Consider the following 16,889-nt stretch of genomic DNA (forward strand, 5'->3'; position numbering starts at 1 on the left):
CTTCCTTCACACCCCACCGTCGCAATCTTAGGTTCTAGCGCTTCTTCGTTAATGTGCCCATAGCGGTAGATTGCGGTGTCGCACAATCACTTCTCATCCCTTGATCGGCACGACAAGCGAAACCTTCTCGCCCTTCTCAATTCCCAACCCAACACCCTCGCCATCGCTTCCACTTCCGTCGACGTCGGATTTTTGAGACATTCCACCCCCGACTACTCCTTGCTGCTCGAATCCGCCTTCGCTCTTCTGCTCCCTCAGCGCCACCATGCTGCCGTCCGCTCCATCTGAAGTGCTATGCACAGATTTGTACCCATATGGCAGCGAAGCACTGAGCTTACGGGCGTGGTTCCTCCAACTTTTGATTCGTGGGACTTGGGTATGAGATCGTGCTTGCGGGGAGGTGTGCGTCTCAGGGTTATCGCGGAACGTGAGGGTAGTAGCGGAAGTTGAAGTGAGAGGCGTGGAAGCGTCAGTGCCGAACATGCGGGTGGCATCAGCGGCGGCTTTAGAGCGGATGAAGGCTTGACTGCCACCGTTGTTACTTCTTGGTTCAAAATTCCCAATGCTAGCAAGACGGGTTGATGGAAAAGGGTACAAGACTTACTGCTCTTCAGTCAGGCCCGGCATGCAGATGTCTACTCGACGAACATCCGTGGGTGAGCTCTAGACATGTCGGTGTCAGCGGTTGCATTCGACAAGACGCCAGCTTCGAGTCGTCTTACAATTTGCAGCGATGGCTTTTCGTGACCTTGGGAGGTACAACATAGAAAAAGCGCTTTATCGAGGCCAGGGTTTCATTCGTATTTTTCATCGTCGTGATTAAAATTCTGAGAAGTAAAACAAAGGTTTTGGCAGTCGTGGAGATCGTTGATATGCAAAGATATGAGACAAAATGACCCGCTTGCTCAACGCAATAATGAACAAGTAAAACACACAGAAAGCATACACACACTTTGTCTAGCAACGAAAGTGAAAGGAGACAGTTTAAGGTTGTTGGGGTTCGCTGTGATGAAGCAGAGAAGACCCTCAGACTACTGTCTCAGAGGTATATAAGAGGCTCGGACGGGGATGACTTGCCACGCGAGTACTCTATACATTCCTTACTTGCCAGAGTCAGGACAATGCTAAGGTACCTAGGTACCACATTCCTTGTTTCCAAAAACTTGATGCGGCACACCGGATAGGTCGGCGAGGTTTGAAATATGTTAGGTAGGTGCAACTTCAAGCCTTATAGTCTTCGGCGGAGAACAATCATCGGGCAGTATCATGCGCATTCATTTCGTAACTCAAGCACTCGTGCAGATCTCCACATGTGTCTGTACTTTGTGAATAGAAAAGGGTAACGCTCGACTGGGGTTTTCGCTTACGAGCTGTGGAACGTTCCTTGCATCTCTGGGAGCCACTGACGCATTCCACAAGCAGGTACCTTTGTATCGTTCAACGCGTCGCAGAAACGCGACTGAAAACTTTAAATGCCTTGTTGTTAAGCAAGTGGCAAGATCCCGCGCTGCAGAATTTAATGTCCGGTCCAAGCCACGGAACTCTCCGATATACATAAAACAAGGTTCCTGTCGCACTGGTTACCTGATCAGACTAATGTAAGTATCATCAAATGACAGTGCACTCGTGCTATCAATGCTCGTGCGTGGGCCTTGCATCTGGGATTAGCTAAAGCATCACGGTGCAGGTCCCACATACTTGAAGCCACCAGGAACGAGAAACAATTTGTTTCACATGTATCCATAGAGCTACTCGAACTGCTCATCTCGTTCATCTACTTCGGGTAATCCTTGATGTGGTAGCTCTTGAGCTTGACAAACTGGTCGAAGCCGAATTTACTCAGAGTCTGTCCTTTCCCCGAGTCTTTCCAGCCGACCCACGCAAGGTCCTGCTAACATTAGTTTATGCCCATGGGTTCAGTCGGTATTAACTTACTGGACTAGGAAAGTCGCAACGATTGACAAAGACAGTCCCTGCCTCGACGTCATCCACGAGTTCATGGCCTTTTGCAACATCCTTGGTCCAGATGCTAGCAGTTAGGCCGAACTGGCTATCATTCATCAACTTGATGGCCTCCTTATCGTCTTTGACCTTCATGACTGGAATTACGGGCCCAAACGTCTCTTCCGTCATCACAAGCATGTCGTGATTGACATTCGTCAGAAGAGTAGGGACAACGTAGTTGCCGTCGGACGGAGGCGATTTGAAGGATTCGTTCTCTGGTGTAGCATCTTTCGCACCTTTATCAAGGGCATCCTTGATATGAGAGCGGATCGTCTCTGCCGATCGCTTAGACACAACGGGACCAATATGTGTTTTGGTATCGAAAGGGTCTCCGAGTTTGTAGCCCTTGAGAACCTCCTGCACAGCGGAAACGAACTCGCCGTAGATCTTTTCATCGACATAGACTCTCTCAACGCTGCAACAGCTCTGTCCGGAGTTAAAGACGGCACCATCGACGATCTCCTCGGCCGCCCATGGGATGTCGACGTCGGAGCGGATATAAGCTGGATCTTTGCCACCAAGCTCCAGGCCAACTCGCACAGCCACACGATCACTAGCAGCAGTCTGTACAGCAAGGCCTCCAGCTACAGAGCCGGTGAAACAGACAAGCTGGATTTGAGGCGATCGAACCAATGTCTCGATCTGGCTCAGTGCCCCGCAGTGGAAGTGCTGCATGACACCTTCTGGCAAACCGGCTTCAGTGAAGATCTCTTGAATGTGCTCGGCCGTTGTAGGCGTCTGAGGGGACGGTTTCAGAATGACAGAATTCCCCGCAAGCAAAGCCGGTACAATCGAATTAATAAGGGTCAAATATGGGTACTGCAGTGCACATCAGTTGCCGTACAAGTGGGAAAAGAGCCTCATGTGACGAACATTCCATGGGAACAAGATCAAGACAGGGCCTATTGGCACCTTCCGAATATACCTCTTGATCCCTTTCTCGGCCTCGCCGTCTGTGTCGCTGAGAGCATCGTCGCTGATCTTGAGGAGATACTCGCCGCGCGCCACGGCCGTGGTGACCTCCTTAGCTGTGTAGGCGATGGGACGGCCCATCTGCTCCGTGATCTCTTTTGCTAGCTCATCCTGCTTGTCGTTGAGCAGCTTGAGCGCTTTCTTTACGATTTTCTGTCGCTCGCTGAGAGACGTCTTCCGATAAGCCTCGAAAGCTTTGGTTGCAGTAGCCGGGAGGGCTTGCAGGTCGCCCTCTGTCAAGCCATTACGAGTCAAGACGGGCTTGTTGGTAATTGGCGAGATGGTCGTGAGTGTTTCGACGGACATGATGTGGCTCTGCAATATCAAAACTCAGGTATAGGCTAATTGTTTGGAGGCTCAACCGAGAATTTGGGGGCGTTCGCCTTTTCGCAGTTTCGAGTCCGATGCCGGGCCATGACCTCACCTGCACGTCCACAGCGCTAGGTCTGTTTTAGACCTAGCGAGATCAGCCTTGTCAAGATGACCTTCCGGCGGGCCATTCAACACCACAACATCCATTAATTGCCAGCACAGCTCCACAGACTTCACCCTCTTCATCTCGCAGAGCTTGACGGTAGGCGCCTACCCCATTTAGGGTACTTGGTTTCGAACCCAAGCCGATAAACTCATTAGCTGCATTCGCGCCTCTCACGCGAAGTCTGGTCTGAATATACATTCAGGTTTTTATACGCGTACTTTACACTGCCAGACTCCACTCTGGAAGTGACCCGTTTCAATTTCTAGCACAGATGTCTTAGTTCGCAGTCCCAGGCCTTGCTTGACGGCTCTTCCTCCCTACAGCATTCTTTACCACTTTGCACCAGCACTTTCAGCGCCCCCGCCCCGACAAACAGTGAAGAGATTTTTGAGTTAGATTCCATCTCTCTGCTACCAATTCAATTCAACCTTGCGGTGTTGGCTGGGTATATTCCCCCCAGCTGAGGTTAGCAAAGACCCCACGGTCAATCTGTCGATTTCTATGGGAGAATTTTGCCTCATATGTACAGGAAATTCTGACCACACCACCTAAACCATGGAGCACTATCATCGCAGGCCCAAGAAAAGGGTCGACGGGAAGCGCATGCTCTCGAATGTGGCCTTAAGACTCATTCGCGCTCCTAGGAAAGCTGAAGAGTACCTGCCGCATGCAGCGTCAACCTGCATACCGGATTCTGTGATAGCAGCTGGGGGCTGGGAGCTGACGCTGTGCGGGCTAGACTGAGAGTAATATCGGAGTCCGAATTTACTTACCGGAAGTCTAAGATATCATGCTGATCATTTTTCTCTTACTTGACGCTGTTCTCAGGGTTACCCGTGCCAACCCCCGGTCCCACCCACGGCCCATCTCTTCAACCTCCGGGCTCGATCGGGACAAAGGTGGTGGTCAATCTCACCTCACGTGAGCACCTAGACTGCCGACCGGCATCGCGAGGTCCTCCAGGCGCTAGACCTGGCCGCAATGCCTGTGCCTACGCCCTGGTGGGCCTTACTTTCATCCTCGCTCCATCCGCCACACTAGGTTTCGTGGTTGGAAAGTCAATGATCGCCCGGAAGGGTATGTCCGAGCCAGAGAGAGTATACCTTCTCTATTAGACGTTCCTGCAGAGGCAGCTACCAAGATGGATTCTGTGAAAAAAGGTAATTGATGACATTTCAGGACCGTTGAAATGCGGAGCAAACCACAGCCAACACTATCGAATCCCTCCACAAGGTGCGTAGATCATGTTATCGGTCGTTATGACATGGTCTCTCAGGTTGTCGAGCGGATCGCCTCCGTATGCCCATTGTCGTCAGACAGTACCCTCAAGTTGGTTGCGATCGGAGCAGGCAAGACTATGGTATGGAAACAGAGAATGCAAGCAGGGCGACGACGGGTTCCTACGCCGCCACCACTCGCGGGAGACTCAGACCAGGTATGTTGACCCCGCTAGTCCGCACGTACTCGATTCGGAACTTCTTATCTTAACAGAGCTATTATTGGCCTGACTTCCAACTCCAACGCATCCACCTTTCCATAGGGGTATCTGAACAAATTATGTAATACAGCTGACTGCCCGGAAGCCGTGAGTCCTCCTCTTATTGTGGAGGACTCGCACGACATGCATTACCGAAGCCCATAACAGACGCCATTATCATGCAGGACATTTCTGGATTCTGACGCCAGCGATTCGAAACAGGGGTGATCCTCGAACCATGTGGTTCATGTCACGACAAAGAGAAAGGCTTTTTGGCCTCATTTTAGGGGACTATCGTGGTGTGTTGTTGCGAGCAGTGATTCATACCGTCACTGCTGTCCTGAAATCAGGGGTCTTGGAACTCGCCGGCGATTAACACGCAGGCTGCCAGCGGGAGAGAATTTGGGGTGCAGCATGACCAGCATTCTCGCTTAGTGGCGAGCAAGTCGTGGTTGGTGTGCTACTGGGGGCCTGCGTTCGAGGGACGTACCCGTAAGTATACGCACCTTCGGGCGGTTTAGCGCGAGAGAGCGACCGCTGCTCGCCGTTTCTGCGGACAGGGTGGCCGCCAATCGAGCTGGCTGCGAATCACAGATGCCAGCAGCTGGTGCACGGGTTCACCGACAGTATGGGTCAGCAGCAGAAGCGTGTGGTGGTCGAGGAAGAGGTCTTGATTCGCAGATACCGTTCGGTACGTGCAGCAAGCATAGGAGGCTTTCAGGGCGTGAGCAGGCGGTGATATAGGCCAGGTCTGCACCGATGAGCCAATATAATGTTTGATTGCGGTGGTGGCCACTGTGGAGAATGGGTTGCAGACGTCAAGCGGCGGCACGCGGCGATCCTGTGGCAGTTGTTGCTTGAGGAGGCCGCAGCTATCTCGTTCAGACTGATCCCGGAATGTCTGGGGCCCAGGCATGGTAACAGATTAAATGGGACAGTCCAAAATCACTGGAGGAGCGACACTTTTCAAAGCTTCCAGCTCCACAACGTAGACTGCATAGATTAAGAAATTTATCGCATGCTCTCCTACCCTACGCGCATTCCTCTCTTTAATCTTAGCAAAATCGATTCATGCTGTAGTGCAGAAGAGTTCATGTTGTCGAGGTTCGGGTTACTAAACGAGTGTCCCATTTAATCTGTTACCATGCCTGGGCCCCTGACGAGTGATGCAGCTAGGTCCGGATATGGGCCTCGAGTATGCCGGCCGGTATTGGGCACCCCAGCTCCCGCTGGCAGTCTCCACCGAAGCATGCACAAAAGCCCTGGAGCAGTGGAGATGCTCATGGAGCTACTATACCCCGCGACTTCACTAGCCACGACGGAGGAGGCGCTGCAGGGAAAGTATATTGTATGTCACCGCAGCCGGCGAGCCAGCCAAGAAATCCTACCATTCAGCTGCACACTAAACTTTCTCAACGTCGACGGGCACTGCGTGCTCGCCCTTTACTCACCGTCTGAACTCCTGCCCTCCTGCTTCCAACTGCTCCTCCAGCCACCATTGCGCCTGTTCGTGATATCGAAACCATCTATCGTCGACTAGCGTTGGAGAGAAGAGCGGAGCTCGCCTCAGTACGGCCGAGGTCGCGGCCGCTAGCATCATGATTTCCACCAGTCTTCATCAGTACACCCCGGCCTTCAGCAACCTGCCATCGCCGAATCTGGTCCACCACGACCAACACCAGCATTCTCACAGCCAGCACATGGGCCAGTCAAGACTGGATGCCCTCGCCCATAGCTCTCAGTACACCCTCCACTGCCAGCAGCCACGCCACGTCCTTCCTACGGGAAAAGGCATTGTCAAACCGCGCCACCACGGCTTCAGTAATGGGCCCATCGCAGCAGCTCCCCGCAGCCAACGCGACGCCATGCTCCACGACCGCTCAGGGCGTTCTTCGGCCTCAGGGCCGGTGCGGCGACGGATCAGCCGTGCATGCGACCAGTGCAATCAGTTAAGGACCAAGTGCGATGGAAAGAGTCCTTGTGCGCATTGTATGGGTGCGTATGCGAGTGTGCGTGATGTCCTACGTATTAGAAGCTAATAGGTCTCAGAATTCGGTCTGACGTGCGAGTACGTGCGGGAACGCAAGAAGAGAGGGAAAGCGTCTAGAAAGGACATCTCCCAGCAAACCGCATCAGCAGCGGTAGCTGGCACCAATCCGGAGCCTTCCTATGGCAGTCCACGATCTCGTGACGGATTTTCTTCTGGAGACCAAGGCCTCACTGATTCAACCATAGGAGGCCATGAAGGGATGCTTGGGCCACGCTCAATCATCGATCTTCCGCCGCCAGATCTACCCCTTCCAAGGTCTTCTAGCATGGCTGGTAGCCGTAATATGGACGGCGGTGCCATGTACGGTGGCATCAATCCAATGTCACGAAATATGAGTCTTTCAGCCATCGACGGCATGTCCGACTATGGCTCTTTGGACGACTTCAACCGCTGCATGATGCATCCTTCTGCTGCAGCACCTGGCCATCCAACGATGCAGAGTGGTGCTGACGTACTCCCTCATCCCATTATCCCGTCAAATAACATTCAAGAATACTCTGACAGCCCCTACTCCATGATGAGCCCCAAAAACCGACGAGCTCCGCCGAACGCATACCGCATGCCTACTAGCGAGTCGCCAATGCCAGGGTTTATGGGAAACTCTCCAGTCTCCGGCTCACCCGGTTGGCTGTCATTGCCATCGCCATCAGCCACAATGTACGTAGTAGCACCATCTTTGCGCTATCCGGTACTGCAGCCATTGGTGCCACACCTAACGAACATCATTCCACTCTCACTTGCTTGCGATCTCCTGGACCTGTACTTTCAAAGCTCTTCGTCTGCCTTCATGCAGCCGTTGTCTCCATACGTTCTTGGCTATGTCTTTCGCAAACGATCTTTCCTACGGCAAAACCACCCAAGAATATGCAGTCCGGCTTTGCTTGCAAGCATGCTTTGGATAGGAGCGCAGACCAGCGAGTCGCCATACCTCACATCACCGCCCTCGGCTCGGGGTAAGATTTGCGAAAAGCTCCTGGAACTTACTGTTGGACTGCTCAAGCCGCTCATCCACTCTTCAGCAAGTAGCGAGGCCAGTTCAACATACACTAATGCTATCATCAACGGCGTCGCATTAGGAGGGTTTGGGGTAGGAGCACAAGAAACCAAGCGCCACGGCTCCCCTGGGGCGACCAGTGGGCTTGACGACGTTGCCACGTACATGCACCTCGCAGTTGTCGTATCTGCTAGCGAGTACAAAGCTGCCAGTCTTCGGTGGTGGAACGCTGCATGGTCTTTAGCGAGGGAGCTAAAACTGGGCAGGGAGGTTCCACCAGATCTAATGCCGCTTGATCAAGGCGGGGATGAAGATGCAAATGCTCCTAGAGAGATTGACATGGACATGAACCACAACATACCCAGAGGTCAAACGAATGGTGCTCAAACCAACCCTTCTATAACGACTGAGGAGCAAAGAGAGGAGCGAAGGCGGATTTGGTGGTTGCTATACACGATGGATCGCCACTTGGCGCTCTGCTACAATAGGCCACTGTTTTTGTTGGACGTCGAGTGCGATGGCCTACTTCAACCGGTAGATGACTCCCTATGGCAGGCTGGCGAGTATTTCAACGGGGACTCCGCTCAATCGTTTCCAGATTCAACCTCCCCATATCTACGACGACGAGGTCCAACTTCCGAATGCACTGGATACAGTATATTCGGATATTTCCTACCTTTGATGACGATCCTGGGCGAAATCGTCGACCTCAATCACGCGCGCAACCACCCGAGGTTTGGCCTGCGTTTTCGAAGCGGCTCCGACGGGGACGACCAAGCCGCCGAGGTTGTAAAACAGTTGGAAGCATATGGAGAGAGTCTTGAAGAGTTCAAGGTCCGGGGCCTTTCTGAAGCGAACGTCGAAGCCTCAACTCTAAACCAGTACGAAGTCAGCACCCCTTCAGCACGGTCCGTCAACTCATCAACGTCTCGAATCCACGAATCAATTCTGCAAACAAAAATCGTGTTTGCGTATGGCACGCACCTAATGCACACATTGCATATCCTTCTAAATGGGAAATGGGATCCCATATCCCTTCTCGACGATAATGATCTCTGGATATCCTCCGAATCCTTCATCACTGCGACTGGCCATGCAGTCTCAGCCGCCGAGGCCATCAGCGATATTCTCGAGAACGATCCCGACCTTAGCTTCATGCCCTTCTTCTTCGGCATATACCTACTACAGGGCAGCTTCCTGCTCCTCCTGATAGCCGACAAGCTACAAGGCGAAGCTAGTCCTAGCGTTGTTCGAGCATGCGAGAGCATTGTTCGAGCGCACGAAGCGTGTGTTGTCACACTCAATACAGAATATCAGGTGAGACCGCTGTACTGCGTCTACTTTCCCCTGAGACTCTTCCTTCTTTAGCTTCAATCATCTGAAATGAGCGACATCATGGTCACTAACATGTCTTCTCGCAGAGGAATTTCCGCAAAGTCATGCGCTCGGCTCTCGCTCAGGTGCGCGGGCGCCTGCTGGAAGACTTCGGTGAACAGCAACTCCGCCGGCGTGAGGTGCTCGGGTTGTACCGATGGACGGGTGACGGGACCGGCCTCGCTCTCTAACTCTGAATCCAAGCCCTACCGGCGATAGCAGATGGAAAGGGTTTGAATACGACCTTGCTGGAATGACTCTTAGCACTCTGCTCAATGACAGCTTCGTCTCGGCGCGGTTTCTATTTAACTCCAGCACCATGCTGCTCCTCGTTACAAGACCACATCTCTCGACCGCTCTTCTCGGTCTGCATCTTTCATTCTTTCATTGAACTAGGGTAGGGGCTGGGTAAGAAGTAGTCTGTTTTTTGGGGCAAAATCGCCTTGGTAACGTTTTCAGTCACGAACATCTTCGGTGGCGAAGGGGGGCTTCTGAATTGCCAAAAGTCATCCACATTCTCGGGTACAGGGAATCGCGAGCCGGCAAAAGAATACATGTTTTGAAAGCGTTTGAAAACTTCTGGTCGCTGGTTGCTGGTTTTCTTATCATATACCCATTTCACACAGCTTGTACAGCCTTCCATGGTGGAGGCTCGTTTCAAATTCCCCAATCGCTACTTGTATACGTTTCATGGCCGTGGTCCAGCACATATCATATCATTTTTACATCTATACACCAAATTCACCGAATTCACCGGCACACCGGGTGGCTATATTATACGCCTGGTGCTGCAGAGCATATACATGTATAACTGTAGTTCCCCGAAACACGCAATCATGTTTTATATGCGGTTCCTCGTTGAAACGCGCAATGGTAGCTGATATCGGGCGAGGTGCAGTGGAGCCGTGAAACGTGTTTCAGATCTATGGCCGAATCGGTTCGGATCGAAGCGAGAACATGGAGGGGGACGTTGGTTCTAGTGATCTGCATTTGTCCCTCCGTCACTTCGACGTCAGATGAATACGACGGCCGCTCGTTGGTAGGATCCAGATAGCGAAGACTTCCGTTCTCGAGCGATAACACTGCGGGGAGTGGTCTATCGATTGATGACAATGCATTGCGCATCGATTAACTACTCTCTCTCTTTCTCTCTCTCTCGACTCTTCCCATTTGATCTTCTTTTCTTAAGTTCGTCTTGGCACCCGATGTCACGTGCTAGATAACTCAGTTCACCGAAACGCTCAAAAATCTGATGAGTGCCCTATTCATAGATGCTGATAGGGCAACTGATGTACTCGCTAAGTTTGATGATATTTTCCAGAGATAGGTACTTATATCGGGAAGCTTTCTCAACAATATCCAAAGATACTTTTACCGCCTCTTCGCAACCCTCGCACGTGAATGTAAAGGTTCGAGGCTCGTGAAAGGGCTCTCAACTGGTACGTAACTACATAGGCTCGTAGTGGATCGAATTCTTAGTTTAAAGAGCTATAGTATAAGGGTTACATTAACGTAACGCTCTTTCGAATTAAGTGACCTATTCAATTGTTGAGCCAAGCGGCTTTCAGTTCTTCCTCGTTTCTAGTATAGACTATGAAAGAGGCCAGGCCTTGCCTCGCGATGAGATCTAGATTAGGCAACTAGTCCGTGCCCTTCAGGTCCTTACATCTACACTGGAAAATCTTGAGTCCACAGTGCCTCATCATACAGCGTCATGATAATAGCAAATTCAGCGCACAAGTGACTCAATTTGCGAATCTGAGCAACAACGTTGTGTAAGGCACCTAATCTACGCTAATGGTGTACCCGGCACAGATTGGTAGCCTACCACAGCCCCCCCTTTCAACTCCACGTTGCTCTTTGCAGCAGCCGTTGACGACCTAAAAAGATCACCATCCCCGACAAGTACCGGCACGTCACCATCCTTCCCTTCCCATGGTCCAATACCCCTCGCTTCCAACGCCTGTCTCTGCAATTGCATTAGCCCCTGCTGCACCCACTCTTCCTGCATGCTCGCAAACCTCCCCCATCCAATCCACAGCACTAGCCTTGCGACGAACATATCCAGAAAAATCATCAGGGAGCCCACAGCCAAAATAATAGCTAGCCCTACAACGCTAAAGCTGGCATGATCTTTGCTTATGACTTTCTGATTCTGACAAAGCGCCCTCATCCCGGCGTCAGCAGGCGGCTCTATCTGGGAGGGACTCCGCAAGCCCGGACGAATTGCAATGTCTGGTGGAGTTGCATACTCGACCACGCTTCTTTGAAGCATCGCAAGCGAGATGTTGTGCATATTCGCGGCCTCAACCTCCCATTGATTGTCAGGAAGGCTGGACGAATACGACGTTGATCCCCAAAGATAGTCCTTTGCGAGCAGCAGGTCGTCTCCGAGCAATACCATTGTCAGCTGGAGTGACATACTCCACGCAGATTTCCAAAGAAGGGTGAAGGTTGAGGATTGTATTGAACTAAGATTAAGCGATTTGGTCGCTTCATTGCGGACATCGTACAGGCCTGTGAGAGGTGTGCATGTGGTACGATGGGAGCAGAACTGGTATTGCTGCGTACAGCCTAGGAAAGAGGCAACGCGATTCGCAGACTTGAATCCGGGAAGGTCGGTGTTATTGGTGGCTCGATAGAGCGGATCCGTAACGTTACCGAGATAGGCGGCCCTGTTGATTATGGAAAGTATGGATACATCTGAGTCGGTGGTGTTGAGGTCCGAAATGGGAATATAGTCGCTCACGGAAGCGTCGCGTAAATAGGAATTAAACCACCTAGGGGTCAGTTAGGAGCTGGACTCGAGTAGCAGGGGAAAATAGGGTGGCTTTATCGGTAGCCAAAGACTTACGATATTGTGTAAGGCGGGGCAGGTAGTGATTGCGAGTAATTACTCCAGGCAAATGTTACATTGTCGGGAAAGGTCTGAGGTATGCTTTGTCCGAAACAGTACAACTTGAAGGTATCGCCAGGCAGGGCATCGTCAGCCTCGGGAGGTTGTATCCAGCCTGATGAATAGCGTTCTTCAATCAGGACGGGTGCGCAAGTAGTGACTCGCCGAATTTGAATGGAGTCTTCTTCACGAGCATTTAAGCCCATGTCGTCGTTCGAATCGACGAGGCCGGAGTCAAACTTCAGAGCGGGAGTTTCACAGACGCCGTCCGCGAAAGGACAGGGAGAATTTCGGGTGATGGTGGAATTCAGACGTGGTCGGACCATTGTAGAGCAAAGAGACGCAAACGTTCCCGTTTGCTCATCGTAGCAGGTCCTGGCATAACTAGCGCTCCGAGTGTAGCTCCATCAGCCAAGCACAGCTTGGGAATTCAGCGTGGCTAGTTGAGATTCATTGAACGAATCTTCGGGAGTGTTGATGGGATTTGGAACTGATTTTGGCCATCCGCAAACATCACTGCGGACGAGAGCTTGGTTACTCGTAGTAACCACGCGGGACGAGAATAAACCAGCGATGCCAAAGATGGCTAAGTGGACTAGGCAGATCAGAATGAGAGGCATCGATCGGGAAAATGTGCGGCGAGCATGCTTCCTCCATAGCCATACAGTCTTCGTAGCCTCCCAGGCGGCGTTTGAACTACTAGCGGCGTTCCTTAGGAGTGCTTGTTGCTGATGATGGAGTCCGTCCTTCGCCCGCGAACTTGATCGGATTTGGTGTAGAACGAAGCAGACCACTCGCCAGAAGAAGCCGCCGGAAGCTTGCACGAACAGGGCGAGGAATGCGACAAGAATAAGGCCCTGTGCCGCGGGAAGTGTAATAGTCGCGCCAAGGTATTTGCCGTCGCCTATAAAATATTCAGTAACTGTGGGACGGTAGTGTCGGCTTATCGGGCGAAACCCGTGTAACTGAGAGTCGACCTACTCCAATTTATCCAAAAACCGTTATGAATACCACTGTCTCCCATTTTTATAGTGACCTGCAGAGAAATCAATGTTCCAACATCCAGCGGGGAGGGGTTAGCGGCTACATGTAGTGCGGCAGCTGATTTCAGCCACATCAACAAAGTAAACCGTTTTCAGCTTTCAGCTCTCAGCTTCCTTAGCTCAGCCAATAAATCTACTGCAACTCTGTTGCTGAACGCCACGCCTAGAAGATAAGAATGCATAGCTTCGCACCAATAGCGCTGTCTTACGAGCTGGCAATGAGAAGAAAGCATGGCCTAGAACGCTCCAATTATACCCCAAAGTGTAAAATATGCTGGGTAAATTCCATTACAGTTCTTGGTAGAACTTTAACACTTTCCTCGCTTCAAGGGCACTTAACTGTGCTACTTACAGTTGTTCTACCTTTTGAACTATACCTAGAGGTGTTTGGATGAATGAATGACTTATACCTGCGGGTAAGAGAGAGGGAAGTACCTTGGGAGCTCGCCAGATCATACTGCTGAAGGCCATTTTGAGAAGTGATAAGGAATTGATAGCGACGAGAAAAGAATATATACAGCCTGTGAATTCACGGGGCCACCATACACAGCCACAAACATGTGTATATATGGAGGGAACCCTAAAGTCGGACTTCCATCTGGAATATCTAGGTACAACATCTCGTAACCTCCTTCCCGACATTCCTCATGCTGCGTGTCGATTGAGCTGGATGTTGCATTGCACGCGCTAACGCTCAGCTGCTTCGTTTCTAATCAGAATTCGACGTCTTAGCTCTCTTTCAACCCTACTAAGCGTCGAAAAGGTTATGAGGGGCCATGCGAATATTTTGCATTTGGATTGGCGAGCAGTGGTTGACTCAATAAGTGACCGTGATCGGAACGCAGCTGCGAATAGCATCTTTTCGCAGTACATCTACAGGATGATGCTGCCTTTTTACGGTAATGTTTAGGTATCGCTTCTGAGAATACTACACAGATCTAGATTTCTAAGGATGACAGAGGAGATTGAGTAGCTGTGGTGCGCGCAATGGCGATTATAGATAGAACGATGCGATGGATGTTGCATCTGCAAATCTTTGACATGGCGAAGACGCCTTGAGGTGTTTATTACTCGAATGCCCTGGGTTCCTCACGATGTATACCTAGGATTGTGCAGATGAACGAAGTCAGCGCGAAGATGCTTTGGAAGATGTTGTGCATAAATGCATTAGTCACCAATGCATGCACAACCTCCGAACCTCGGTCAATATCAGAAGGCAAAGCATCTCCATCCGCAACACGAGCAATGCGCGCCTGCTACCGATGTAATTCCTACACGCCAGTATGGAGTTTATGTCGAGTCTGCAGAACGGTCTCGACGAGTTGAAGCCGTCCTTGTTTGGTGAGAAGCCCCCTAATCCAGCAGCTCCCTAATATCTCCCTAACGCCCCTCTGTCTATCTTCAATATCTAATGTAACGTCTTTCTAGAACTTCTTTCTGAACAACAACTGTCCTCTCTATTACCTCCCTCTCTCCGATACCTTTTGACTGTCGCCACTCTCCGGTATCCCCGGTACCTCCTCTCCGTCGCCAACTCCTTCGATGAGGTCTACGCGGTGCTCATGCTCCTGGTGGAGCGACACTTCCTCCGAACATACGGTGGCGGCTTCACCGAGAACTTCTACGGACTGAAACGCGAACGTGTGCTAAGGACCAAAGGCGGGGAGGTCCCGCGAGCACAGCTCGGCGCACCGAGCGATGTGCGCGAAACACTCAAGCTCCGGGACAGTGATGTCTGGCGGAACCTGGCCGTGATGGTGGGCCTACCGTACCTAAAACGAAAGCTAGATGAAAGCTACGACATCCATGCCGCGCATGCGAACGTGTTAGGCCCAACTTTCAACCGCAATCGCGACACATTACCGCCTGGGGCGAGTATAAAGCAACGGCTGATATTCTACTACAAATGGTTCCTACGGCACATCTACCCGAGCGTGAACGCAGCGTACTACTTCTCCATGTTAGCATTCAACCTGGCGTATTTGTTCGACGGGTCGAAATACCATTCGCCATTTATGTGGCTGATTGGGACTCGAGTACGGAGACTAGGAGAAGCTGACTACCACGCCATCGAATTGGCCACGAACCCAAGGCCACCACCAACGCGGCCAGGCCGGATACCAGGCGAGGGAACATCGATCTTCAATCCTCGAACACTTGGCCGAACAGTATATCCACGCCTCCTCTCCTCTCTCCGCATCCTCCTTCCCACATCCATATTCGCCCTTAAGTTTCTAGAGTGGTGGCACGCGTCAGACTTTGCGCGGCAACTTTCCCGAAAAGCAGCTGAGAGCTTAGATTTACCACCACCAGTCATATCAGGCCTTACCTCTACCACATTCTCAAAAAAGAAGCAGCAAAAGTCGCAATCGCAACCAGCATTAGACTCCGAGGAACCCTCCCTGTCGGAAAATAAGCCTTCACCTCCCATTGCTGCATCCTCCCTTCTTCCAATACTCACCGTCCCAACTCCACCATCCTCATCCCTGTGTCCAATTTGCACGGGACCTATCGTCACTCCCACCGCTGCGCCGACTGGCTATGTTTACTGCTACACCTGCATCCATCGGTGGGTGGAAGGCACCCACGAGCGCCAAGTTGCGTTCATGGAGGGTTCGAAATTCGAAGGCGTCGATAGCAGTATGGAGGAAGAGGGTTGGGCAGCAGAGGAGGGCAGTCGAGAAGGGCGGTGGGAGAGCGGGAAAGGAAGGTGTGCGGTGTCGGGGAGGGTGGTGCTTGGGGGAACGGAAAGTCTAAGAAGAGTGATTATTTGAGCAGATTGATAGGCACGAAGAGGTGTTGGATAGCGTCTGGGCATTAGTCGCAAGCCCTGGAGCGTTGTATGATGTATGATAGGGATGTTTCCAAAATGATATCCAGAAGAGACTTGCTCAGACTCGATTTGCTTCTTAGTAGCAGTGCCAGGAGCAGCAAATCCCTAGACCTCAGACAAGAGGCTGCTCAAGACCTTTAATAGCCATTTTGTGGTCAAATGTGGGTTCAAGAACCGCGTCTACTACCACACACTACCAAAAAAGAGACTATTGACATCAGTGGGGTTCCACGCGACTCTCGTCAGTAGTGTTTTTGTATACGTTTTCACGATCACCAAAACTACCGCCTTAGACCACTCGGCCATGATGTCGCTTTTTGTACCTGAAGCGACCACGCCGTGTTGATGCTTTCGCATGAGGCTCTTCGGATCTTTGTAGGGCGGAATTTAGTTCCTATAAAACCTAGATTCTCACTGTGAGTGGATATCGCAGGATATCGCATTGGTGACGCTGCGTCGGCGGTCTTTTCAAGGTGACTTGAACCTCTCAAATACCTCACGCTATGCGTCTTCGCTGTGAAACTGTGGACAACGTAGAAACGTCTTGTTGTTACAGGGGCTGCCGGAACTTAACTTTTTTTTTTAGCAGATTTTCGAAATAGCTTCCCGATGATTTCCGGTTTCCAGCTAGGTCGATTTAAGTCCACTGGCAAAAATTCGAGGTCGCAAGAGAACACTCAATCATCAACCATCGAAAATAGGTCTTCGGCAAATGTTCCGGTCGATATGTCACCTAGGGTCAGGCTTTGGGCAAAGGGTCTTGGCAGA

At 51.4% G+C, this 16,889-nt stretch overlaps 8 protein-coding genes across 8 annotated transcripts; 4 read left to right on the forward strand and 4 right to left on the reverse strand.

The window, feature by feature from the left end:
* BDZ99DRAFT_249328 (uncharacterized protein) lies at positions 1-784 on the reverse strand. Its single transcript, XM_033713660.1, has 3 exons — positions 723-784; positions 605-663; positions 1-526 (listed from the first exon to the last, which is right to left on the reverse strand). Exons 2-3 carry the CDS (start codon positions 625-627, stop codon positions 94-96), a joined length of 456 nt encoding a protein of 151 aa, XP_033580047.1. The 5' UTR covers positions 628-663; positions 723-784; the 3' UTR covers positions 1-93.
* A 990-nt stretch (positions 785-1,774) lies between these two features.
* Positions 1,775-3,282, reverse strand: BDZ99DRAFT_486444 (ALDH-like protein; the record flags this gene model as incomplete). Its single annotated transcript, XM_033722777.1, has 3 exons — positions 1,775-1,888; positions 1,936-2,823; positions 2,878-3,282. 3 exons carry the CDS (start codon positions 3,280-3,282, stop codon positions 1,775-1,777), a joined length of 1,407 nt encoding a protein of 468 aa, XP_033580048.1.
* Positions 3,283-4,595: 1,313 nt separating this feature from the next.
* Positions 4,596-5,852, forward strand: BDZ99DRAFT_473806 (uncharacterized protein; the record flags this gene model as incomplete). Its single annotated transcript, XM_033721859.1, has 6 exons — positions 4,596-4,614; positions 4,731-4,889; positions 5,023-5,039; positions 5,282-5,423; positions 5,453-5,622; positions 5,817-5,852. 6 exons carry the CDS (start codon positions 4,596-4,598, stop codon positions 5,850-5,852), a joined length of 543 nt encoding a protein of 180 aa, XP_033580049.1.
* Positions 5,853-6,119: 267 nt separating this feature from the next.
* On the forward strand, positions 6,120-6,457 carry BDZ99DRAFT_460388 (uncharacterized protein). Its single transcript, XM_033719375.1, has one exon. The coding sequence runs from the start codon at positions 6,129-6,131 to the stop codon at positions 6,387-6,389; it is 261 nt and encodes an 86-aa protein (XP_033580050.1). The 5' UTR covers positions 6,120-6,128; the 3' UTR covers positions 6,390-6,457.
* Positions 6,458-6,796: 339 nt separating this feature from the next.
* Positions 6,797-9,540, forward strand: BDZ99DRAFT_382708 (uncharacterized protein; the record flags this gene model as incomplete). Its single annotated transcript, XM_033715289.1, has 3 exons — positions 6,797-6,926; positions 6,981-9,292; positions 9,397-9,540. 3 exons carry the CDS (start codon positions 6,797-6,799, stop codon positions 9,538-9,540), a joined length of 2,586 nt encoding a protein of 861 aa, XP_033580051.1.
* Positions 9,541-11,091: 1,551 nt separating this feature from the next.
* Positions 11,092-12,571, reverse strand: BDZ99DRAFT_496164 (uncharacterized protein; the record flags this gene model as incomplete). The annotated part of the gene is made up of 2 exons (XM_033723427.1): positions 11,092-12,129; positions 12,204-12,571. The coding sequence occupies 2 exons, from the start codon at positions 12,569-12,571 to the stop codon at positions 11,139-11,141; spliced, it is 1,359 nt and encodes a 452-aa protein (XP_033580052.1). The 3' UTR covers positions 11,092-11,138.
* An 81-nt stretch (positions 12,572-12,652) lies between these two features.
* On the reverse strand, positions 12,653-13,759 carry BDZ99DRAFT_517378 (uncharacterized protein; the record flags this gene model as incomplete). The annotated part of the gene is made up of 2 exons (XM_033725172.1): positions 12,653-13,149; positions 13,699-13,759. 2 exons carry the CDS (start codon positions 13,757-13,759, stop codon positions 12,653-12,655), a joined length of 558 nt encoding a protein of 185 aa, XP_033580053.1.
* A 751-nt stretch (positions 13,760-14,510) lies between these two features.
* On the forward strand, positions 14,511-16,301 carry BDZ99DRAFT_496165 (uncharacterized protein). The gene is made up of 2 exons (XM_033723428.1): positions 14,511-14,629; positions 14,717-16,301. The coding sequence occupies exons 1-2, from the start codon at positions 14,572-14,574 to the stop codon at positions 16,060-16,062; spliced, it is 1,404 nt and encodes a 467-aa protein (XP_033580054.1). The 5' UTR covers positions 14,511-14,571; the 3' UTR covers positions 16,063-16,301.
* Positions 16,302-16,889: the final 588 nt, after the last annotated feature.

Source organism: Mytilinidion resinicola, assembly GCF_010093595.1.
Source record: "Mytilinidion resinicola strain CBS 304.34 unplaced genomic scaffold BDZ99scaffold_5, whole genome shotgun sequence".
Taxonomy (NCBI): domain Eukaryota; kingdom Fungi; phylum Ascomycota; class Dothideomycetes; order Mytilinidiales; family Mytilinidiaceae; genus Mytilinidion; species Mytilinidion resinicola.

What these genes read in the sequence shown, in the direction of transcription:
- BDZ99DRAFT_249328 (XM_033713660.1), bottom strand. Translation starts at nt 627, where the DNA reads ATGCCGGGCCTGACTGAAGAGCA. An exon ending in CCGGGCCTGACTGAAGAGCA is followed by an intron (nt 527 to 604) that starts GTAAGTCTTGTA and finishes CAACGGTGGCAG; the next exon opens with TCAAGCCTTCATCCGCTCTA.
- BDZ99DRAFT_460388 (XM_033719375.1), top strand. Translation starts at nt 6,129, where the DNA reads ATGCCGGCCGGTATTGGGCACCCCAGCTCCCGCTGGCAGTCTCCACCG.
- BDZ99DRAFT_496165 (XM_033723428.1), top strand. Translation starts at nt 14,572, where the DNA reads ATGGAGTTTATGTCGAGTCTGCAGAACGGTCTCGACGAGTTGAAGCCG. An exon ending in GTTGAAGCCGTCCTTGTTTG is followed by an intron (nt 14,630 to 14,716) that starts GTGAGAAGCCCC and finishes ACGTCTTTCTAG; the next exon opens with AACTTCTTTCTGAACAACAA.